This window comes from Calliphora vicina, chromosome 3, assembly GCF_958450345.1.
Source record: "Calliphora vicina chromosome 3, idCalVici1.1, whole genome shotgun sequence".
Taxonomy (NCBI): domain Eukaryota; kingdom Metazoa; phylum Arthropoda; class Insecta; order Diptera; family Calliphoridae; genus Calliphora; species Calliphora vicina.
Genome location: NC_088782.1, coordinates 43,081,259 through 43,090,916, shown reverse-complemented (window position 1 = coordinate 43,090,916; position 9,658 = coordinate 43,081,259). Strand labels below are relative to the sequence as shown.

Sequence of the window (9,658 nt, the reverse complement as noted above, 5' to 3'; positions counted from 1 at the left end):
CTTGGCTCGCAATGACACGCCGTGTAAAATTGAAATGATTTAGCAATGCGGCAAAATGATTTTGCAAGTCCTTGTGTCTGCAAAATGAGGCATTTAGGAAGGCCTCTTTACTGCATCTTTTTCCCGCTGGGAATGATCGATATTTCAAAGTCCATTGCAACGATGTACATATATAAGGCTATAAATTGGACCTACAGTGGATCAAAAAATATTTTTGAACCGAATTTTTTTCACCAAAAAATATTTTTTTGTCATATATTTTTTTCACTATAAATTAAAAAAACAATGGAAAATAATTAAAAAAAATAATTTGAAAAATTTTTTTTTTTTAATTTTGAAAAAAAAATTATATTTTTTTTTTACCTAAAAATATTTAAAATTTGTATTTTAAAGTATATTTTGGTGAAGGGTACATAAGATTCGGCACAGCTCTCTGAATTAAGATTTTAATTAATTTAATAATCTGATTCAGTGCCACAAACTTTTTAATAAATATGTAATTGAAATTAACATTTTCGAAAATAAATTTGAACAAATTCATAAGAATTTTGGTTACAAGGAACTTTCTCAATATAATAATACCGAATTCAAGACAATTCATTTAATAATTTCATGGTTGGCCTATACCAGGGATATTTTAAATTCAGTTTGGTGTCATTGAAGTAAAATATATGGACAACCTGTTGATAATATCCATTTTATAATTTAGGACTCAGCTAAAAGCGTAGCTCATCTAATTGTCTACCTTCATTGAATATTAAAATCATGTTTATGTTTGTTTTTTATGTTCTAGCATGACAATTCGATTTGTTTTCCTCAATACGAGAGACGTGCACAACGATCGAATACAAAACATGATCAACAGAAATTCAGATCCATACAGCCATCATTCCCCCCAACTACCATACATGTGGGCCAACCATACATGAGGGGTAAATGACGTTCGTTCCATTATTAAACCGAATAAATAAAAAAAATGTTGAGAAAGAGGGGGCAAAAAAGTCGGCTTATCACATCAGTAAAGCCAGCAACAATAACAACAACAATAAATAACATTAATAAAACAACAACAACAACAATATTTACCAAGTATAGAATATGAGCGAAGATTGAAGAAAACACAGATAGACGGACATACTGATAGACCGATGGACAGACGTACAGAAAGAAAGTAGCAATAAAATAGCAGCCAGCAATCAGTTTCGTTTTCAGTTGAGTTGAGTTTATTTTTTTTTATTTATAATTTATTTGAAATAAACTAATTTAGATTGTTGTACGAACAAGTATAAGTATTTATTTAGTTTGTGTTATAAAGTTTGTTATTATTGTTATACGAGACGAGTACTTTACTTCAGTAGCATAGTTTCAGTGTTTCAGTCTGGCTTCCTTCCATCTAGTCAATCAGTTATTGGGTGCTGTTGAACACCAACCAACCAACTACTCTCAAACGGATACATTTGCAATTTTGCACATTAAAATAAAGATTTTTTTTTAATTTTCTTGTTCTAAATTTAAAAAAAATAAACAAATTAAATTAATTTAAACATGACCAGCAGTTTATCACGTTTACGTTTAATAACCTTTGATGTCACCAATACCCTGCTGAAATTTCGCACCAGTCCCGGCAAACAGTATGGAGAAATTGGTGCCCTTTTCGGTGTGTTGTGTGATAATGATGATTTGGCCAAAAGTTTTAAATCCAATTGGTGTGTATTTTTGTTTTTTTTTTTTTTTTTTGTCTAAAATGTAATGTAATGATTTATTGCTAAATCTGATCACAGGCACAAAATGAATCGTTTGTATCCAAATTTTGGCAGAACCTCAGCTTTAATGGATTGGCAGCAATGGTGGCGTGAGTTAATATCACGTAAGTGTGCAATGAGTGTGAAATAATCAAAAAAAATCTTTTAAAAAATAAGTGAAGAGATTGATGTACATTGAGATGTACCATAGTAAAATATTTGAAAATTTTCCTTAATTAAACTAAATTGCTACACTTAAAGAATTTTGTGGGTTCAATTGGTATTTAACATTTTTGATCAACAACTAATATTTATGATCAATTGTTTATAGCTTATTTATTTCGTTTATATAATTTCGTTATTACAATTTATAATCCCGAATCCTGGAATATGGAAAAATCGATCGTAACTTAGGATCTCATTTTATAAAACGAAGCGTAAGAAATTTGAATTTGTAGTTGAATATTTTTAATTTTTTTAAAATGTTTGTCCTTTCGTTTTATAAAATGAGAACCTTAATGGTTTAAGAGATATTTGTCAGAAATTGTTATTAAAAATACTTTCTTAAAACACGCTATTCAAAGCTTCGAAAGAGTAAATTCTTAATTCAATTTTAAAAATCAAATTAAATATAATTTGATTTTCATTCCATTAAAGAACTCAGGACGAATTAATTCCTTGTCCTAATTCCTAAGTACTTCAAAAATATTGAAATCATTAATTTGAAAATTCATTCTTTATATAATTAATTCCTTAAGTTTTCATTAATTTAAATCCATTACAAAATAGCTTAATAAAATTAATTTTTCCAAAAGGCTTTAGACACTTTTTCAATTCATTAAAAATAAAAACAATATTTAATTAAGAAAAGGTATTTTAATTTAAATTTTATTCGAATTAACAAAATTTTAACCATTCAAAGGTTAAATGAATTTTATTATGAATTAATTAATAAATGCCTTTGAATGAACTGCTGACATTTATAATTCAGCATTAAAATTTTAGTGAATTAAGAATTGAAGCTCTGAGGCTGATACATTAAAAACAAAACGAAAAAAACAGTCGAATAAAACAATTCAAAATAATACATTCTTTATTTTTATACCCTTTACCTTAGTGAGAAGGGTATATATAAGTTTGTCATTCCTTTTTTATATCTCCGGAATGCTATTTAAAATCGAGAAATGCTTCCGGTTCGGTTGCTATTTAAAACAGAGAAAATCGGTCCACAAATGCCTGAGATTTTTGACCTATATCTGGATTACTAAGTAATTAATATAGACAATATGGATGTCTAGTGATAGATATTTCAAAGACCATTGCAACGAGTGAATTAAGCCATGTCCGTCTGTCTGTCTGTTGAAATCATTTTTCTGAGGACCCCAGATATCTTCGGGATTCAAATCTTCAATAATTCTGTCAGACATGCTTTCGAGAAGTTTCCTATTTAAAATCAGCAAAATCGGTCAACAAATGGCTGAGATATGAGGAAAAAACCAGGACAACCTCGATTTTTGACCTATATCTGGATTACTAAGTCATTAATATAGACAATATGGATATCTAGTGATAGATATTTCAAAGACCATTGCAACGACGTATATATGACCATAGTAAGTTGGACCTACAATAGGTCAAAATCGGAAATATTTTTTAACCCGATTTTCTTTTTCACCAAAAGTTTTTTTCGCTAAATATTAAAAAAAAAATTGAAAAAAAATTTTTTTTTTCAAAAAATGAAAAAAACAACTGGAAAAAAAATAAATTTTGAAAATCAAATTTAACTTGATCTCTTAATCATTCTATTAAAGCATTCATTGGAAATTAATTATTTAGTACTTCAAATGTATTGAATTAATTCCTTTAAGAATTTATTCTTTATTGAATTAATTCATTAATGAGTCATTAAATTTTTCTTCAATTCAAATTAATTACAACTTACACAGTAAAAACTTGCAATTACTCAATAACTTACTTTTCAATGTCAATTAAAAACCGTCGGCATTACTTAGAACTAGTCTTATAATAATGTATTTATTATATGTTAGACTTTAGCAAGAGAACATTCTGGTCCTGATTCAAAAACACGAGAGGAAAACAATCTATTATGAATTAATTTCCTTATGAAGAAATTCTATTCTAACAAAAACCTGTGAATAAAGCTTAGGAATTAGTTTATTGGGAATGATTTTATGAATGAACTGCTGATAATTCAATTAATCACAAGCTCTGATCGAAAATACGTAAAAAAAAGATTGAATTCACATTAGAGATGCTAATCGGGACTGATTTTTGAAAATCCCGGGGATCGGGATTTGGTAAAGAATCCCCGATAATTATAAGAAAGAAACGTACATAATTATGTCTTTACAATTGAAAGTAAATTTTTTATTTAGCAATTAATTTTTATTAGACACTAAAAAGCATACTATTGCATCTATGGTTTCGTCAGCCATTCTGGAACGAATTTTGTTTCCGACATATGCTGCTGCCGAAAAACATCTTTCATATTGGCAAAACCGTTTGCAAATACTTACAACAAATCTGCAAGTATTTTCCACTTGTTCCTTCAGAAATAAAGTGATCTATTTCTTTTGCAAGTTGCAAATCTACATTATAACTTGGTTTCGTTATTGTTATTTGGGTTTTTTATATTTATTAATAATATATTTTAGCAATCGAAATATTTTCATTTGTTCGAGAGGGTTTAAATTGAGTTTTGTTAAATAACTTACAAAAAAATGTGAAGAATTGATTTTCCAGAGCCCCAAAAATAACCAAAAATACCGCTTTCCTTTATTAACTCTGTTGTAGCAGGAGTTGAGCTTAACAACTTTGCTGAACATCACTTTGCGATATTCGGACATGTAGAATGTCAAAATGCATAAAAAAGGCACACAAAAATTATAATTTCCCCTATTTATTTATGAAAAACGGGATTTGGAAAATCCCGGGGTTTAAGAAATCCGGAAAACCCCGGGATTTTCGGGAACGGGATTCCCCGTTTGGCATCTCTAATTCGCATATTTTACTTTTAAATAATCGAAAGATGTAAAATCGCACGACCTTGAAGGCCAATTGACCACATCTCACCCGAATCAATGACATCCATATTTTCGAAAAAAAAAACATTGATCATGGTCGATCTCCATTGACCTAACGCGAGCCGATGATGTCACCGGCGTGTAAACCACACCAAACGTTTTATTTTTCTGGATGTTAATGGGTCTGTAGGGTCTATTGTGGATTGGACTCACACCATTTCGATAAAGCAATCGATGTGGGATTTGGATTTCGATAAATTTGGATCATGATGATTTGCTTGTCAAAAAGTAAGCGCAGTATGACAGTTTACCCTTTCGTAAGTTGTAACAGGCTTAAAACAACACCCTTTATGTATATATTATTGAAAAGCCCCATGGATTTTATTTTCATGTCATTTTGAGGAATTTGAAATCAATTAAGATATTAATGTTGTTACATTCATTTGACATTTAGGCAAGAAAAAGGAAATACAAGCATTATATATCGGGGGAAAGGGAAATATTCTTAATTTAACTTCCATTAATTAAATTCCCAAGATTATTTATAAAATTTGATTAACAACCCCTTAGACCTTAGATCTATTTATAGATAAATACTATACAAATTTTCCTAGCGTAAAGTTTTAAAATCTTTGTTTACCAGCCATTAATAATCTAATAAACTCTAAACAATAACATTAAAATCTTATCAGTTATTCTACATATATTTATATATCTCTACTATTTTGGCGCATGTTTGGTGGGACGTCAACACACATTGTTTTAGAAATCTTATGAGGATAATTTAAATCTATAATTTAAAAAAAAACAATGGTAATCAGTGGTAGTGGAATTATTTCATTGAATCATACCAAACTAATAAATTATGCTGTTGATTAAAAAAAAATAAAGATTTTTTAAATTATAACAGTTGAATTTAACCGTTAATTTGAGCTTAATTCACTATTAAAGAATTGTCAACCATTCATTCCAAAAATTCATACCCAACATCTTATTCTTTAGCCTCATTCAAAGACTTTTATTTAAATATAATTCATTCATCGTTGCATTAATTCATAACAGAATTCATTCAACCTTTGAATGATTCGAATTCTGTTCATTCAGTCTGTTTTGTTTTGCTTTTAATCATTCAACACTTTTGTTAAGCATTTAATAATGGATTTGAATTAAGGAAAATTTTAATGATTTAATAATGAATTAAAGAATAAATTCTCAAAGGAATGAATGCAATAAATATAATACAATTTTTTATCTTCACCATTCCGTTCATGAATTCAATTTGAATTATTTCATAGCCTTGGAATTAAGCCTATGAATTAATTAATAATTGATTTTGAAAATGGAATTAAGAATTAATTCTTTCGAACTTTTTATTATAAATCGGTTTATAGTATAGAATTTAAAAAAATGTTTGGTTACCTCCCCTAGCTATTATTGACGATTAATTAAGCATTTCTTATAAGTATTTTTAACAATAGAATTCAAATTCTCAATAACACATGTTACATTTTCACAGTATTGTTTCATTTATTAATTTCGTTAAAAATATATGTGCATATTTTAGAATTTTTTTAAAATATATATTTTTTTGTTCCAAAACTAGTCAGATTTTTAGGTTTTGTAGGTGATTTTGTTCCCGTACTCCCAAACTTTCAATAAAATTCTACAAAAATTGTTGTCTATTTCTGACTAAATCTGACAAGTACTGGTACGGATCAATTATAATATACCAATCAATGTAGAACAATCTACAAGTTTCAGGTGAAGTGTACTACAAATTCGTTAATAAAGAATTTAGCTTTTTTTCTTATCGCCATAACAATGTAGTTTATCTATTGGAGATTATCTAACTGGGCCAAAACAGAAAAAAATAATAAAATTTACGATTTGTATACATTTTGTTCATTAAACAATATATAATGTTTAATGAACTTGAACTTTGATGTATTTTGAAAAAGTAAAGAAGTCACGCACACAGTATTATTATACTGTATAGAAAATTTTAATGATTTTCATCCCCTCACTTGTCAGAGGATGTAGTATAACTAGCTAAATTTTAATTCAGAATTATAAATGTCAGCAAATCATTCTATAAAACCAATTCCGACAAAACAAATTATTTGGCTTTATTCAAAGACTTTAATTGAATATAATTCTTTAATTGTTGAATTAATTCACAATGAAATTAATTAATAATTAATTAATAACCTTTGAATGTTTATTTTTGTGCTAATTCAATTCAAATCAAATCCTAATTGAATTGAAATGTTCCTTCATTCAATTAGTTTTTGTTTCGCTTTTAATAATTTTCAAATTGAATTGAAAACAGTTATCTACCCCTAAAGCTATTTTGTAATGGATTCGAAAAACCTGAGTGATTCAATAAGGAATTTATTCTATATATAATTCATTATCAAAGGAATGAATTCAATACGTTTGAAGGAATTAAGTCTATTAATTAATTCTTAATTAAATTGGTTTTGAAAATTGAATTAATTCTTTCGAATCTTTGATAAGTAGGAATCTAGACATAGAGAAATAGACATTGAGCGGAAACTAGAAAAAAAATAAAAAAAAAATTCTTTAAAATCTTCACACAAGCGAGTGTTGTTTTTGTTTTCACATACAGCCCAATTATGAATAAAATATTCCGCTGAAGTTTTCCCATTAAATTTGAATAGGAAAAATGAGAAAAGAAAAAAAAACTCCCGGGGAATTTTTATTCATAATTGGGCTGATAGTTTTTCTTACATATCCATTCTCACCACTTAGGTTTTTGACAACTGAGTTAGAGGAGAGTTTCCGATATTTGTGTATTAATCTATGGCTTAAATAGTACCGTTCATTGTTGTAAAGACCTCTGAAATTTTCGAATTTCTCTGAAGTTTTCTATGAAAAAATTACATTAACGTAAAATGTGTTAAGCAATTATGCACTTTTAATCCTAGAATTCTTTAATAGGTACATCATATTTTATTGTATATTTCAAAAAGTAAAATTATTAAAATTCCTTTACCTATGTATGTTTACTTGCAGATACCTTTGATGAGTGTGGCGCCAAAATACCAGAGGATAAAATCGAAAACTTTAGCAGTCACTTGTTGGACTTATACAAATCGACTTCCTGTTGGGAACACTGTAATGGCAGCATCGACTTACTCAACTACTTGCGTATGCAACAGCAACTGGGCATTAAGGAATCACCAACTCGTCAGGCACCCTTTGCCATGGGTGTCATAGCTAATTTCGATCCACGCCTAGTGGTTTTATTGAAAAATTTAAAAATCGATCATTATTTCGATTTCATTTTGAATTCCTACGACTGCAAAGAAGAAAAACCAAACAGGGAAATATTCGATAAGGCCTTTAAGGCAGCCGACATCAAGGATCTCAAACCAGAACAGTGTTTGCATATAGGTGATGGTCCCACCACCGATTATATGGCAGCACGGGCATGCGGTTGGAATGCGGCGCTGGTGCATGAACGTAATGCCCAATATTTAATGAAGAAATATGGCGATGATAGAATTGATAGGAATTTTGTATTTCCCAGTCTGTTTGATTTCCATAAGAAATTAGCAAATAACTGTATATATTGGTAGATTTAAGATTTGTTTTGTAATGTATTCAAATAATTATTAATAAAATGAAATAAAATTAAAACATAACAAGTATATATAGTAGTAGGTAAATTTACTTCTGTGGTTTTATATCTGCCAATAAAGTTGAATGTTTCTCGAAAAGTTCCACCAAAGGATCTTGGGGCTTATTGAATTCTCTATCATATTCAGTGCCTATAGCCCAAAGCGATTCCAAATCGTAAGCTTCTCTTTTTGTGGGAAAAAATATATGTAATGCTATGTTGCCCAAATCCATGGCCATCCAATCACGACTTTTCTCACCCTCAATGCGTGGTAAAATATCACCTTTTTGGCGTTTAATTTTATAAACACGTCTCACAAATTCAGCCATGGCCAGCATATGACGATAACTGCGGCCACTGCATACCACCAAGTAATCAATGTATTTTAATTCTTTGGGCACTGAGCATACAAATATATCTTCAGCCATTTCTTTGCGCAAGACATCGACCAAATCCTCTACATCAAAAACACCAGTAAGACCTCCTGAAATATAAACACATCATTTAAATAAATTACAATTCAATGTCTCTACTACTCACGTTTCAGATTTAAACCCATATAAGAATCATCCTCTATTTCCTCTGGTTCATCCTGCGATTGATAACGTTGACGTTCCTCAAATATATCTAAGATCTCTGGAGATTCCTCCTCTCGAAATATTTTGTACTTCTGGCCTAAAGCTCTTGTAAGATCAGTTTCCTGCTGCGCCGGTTTTTGTTCTTCCACATTTAAGGTTTTCTTTAGATCCGGGTTTGAAAATTCATGATGAAAACATCTTAAAATGGGAACACTTAATCTTTTGTCGTGTATTAAACGAAATAAGCGGGAATTTATCATTATTTTACAAAAATTGTATTACAAAAGAGTTATTTTGCACGGCGATTATTGTTTTTGTTTCTATTGTTGTTGGGTAAATGTCAAAAACATGTGTGATTGTTTTGATTAAGCAGAGTGTAATAGTTGGCAATTATGTTTGGTAACAACATTGTAATTGGCAATGCGATACCAGATTAAATGTATCGATTTGTTAAACAAAAGTAACGGAAAAAATTTAAATATGAAAAAGACGATATTAAAGTAATTTTAAGTTAAAAAAAAATATTTAAAGACAATTTTTTGATTTTTTCGCTTACAGTAGAATATCCAATGGAATATCTTTGGAATATCCAATCTTTATTGCATTAGAAATCGTTAAGTGTACGTACTCACAAAAAATAAATTTTTGATT

General features: G+C 29.1%; 2 protein-coding genes across 2 annotated transcripts; one reads left to right on the top strand and one right to left on the bottom strand.

The window, feature by feature from the left end:
• Positions 1–1,331: 1,331 nt before the first annotated feature.
• On the top strand, positions 1,332–8,460 carry Reg-2 (Rhythmically expressed gene 2). The gene is made up of 3 exons (XM_065504661.1): positions 1,332–1,706; positions 1,782–1,867; positions 7,823–8,460. Exons 1-3 carry the CDS (start codon positions 1,546–1,548, stop codon positions 8,386–8,388), a joined length of 813 nt encoding a protein of 270 aa, XP_065360733.1. The 5' UTR covers positions 1,332–1,545; the 3' UTR covers positions 8,389–8,460.
• On the bottom strand, positions 8,380–9,330 carry 312 (ribosomal silencing factor RsfS-like protein, 312). Its single transcript, XM_065504662.1, has 2 exons — positions 8,970–9,330; positions 8,380–8,913 (listed from the first exon to the last, which is right to left on the bottom strand). Exons 1-2 carry the CDS (start codon positions 9,265–9,267, stop codon positions 8,480–8,482), a joined length of 732 nt encoding a protein of 243 aa, XP_065360734.1. The 5' UTR covers positions 9,268–9,330; the 3' UTR covers positions 8,380–8,479.
• Positions 9,331–9,658: the final 328 nt, after the last annotated feature.

Bases quoted from the DNA above. Each gene is read 5' to 3' on its own strand.
- Reg-2 (XM_065504661.1), top strand. From the start codon at position 1,546: ATGACCAGCAGTTTATCACGTTTACGTTTAATAACCTTTGATGTCACC. The intron at 1,707-1,781 runs GTGTGTATTTTT...ATCTGATCACAG, and splicing joins AAAAGTTTTAAATCCAATTG to GCACAAAATGAATCGTTTGT. The intron at 1,868-7,822 runs GTAAGTGTGCAA...GTTTACTTGCAG, and splicing joins GTGGCGTGAGTTAATATCAC to ATACCTTTGATGAGTGTGGC.
- 312 (XM_065504662.1), bottom strand. From the start codon at position 9,267: ATGATAAATTCCCGCTTATTTCGTTTAATACACGACAAAAGATTAAGT. The intron at 8,914-8,969 runs GTGAGTAGTAGA...TTTATATTTCAG, and splicing joins TATGGGTTTAAATCTGAAAC to GAGGTCTTACTGGTGTTTTT.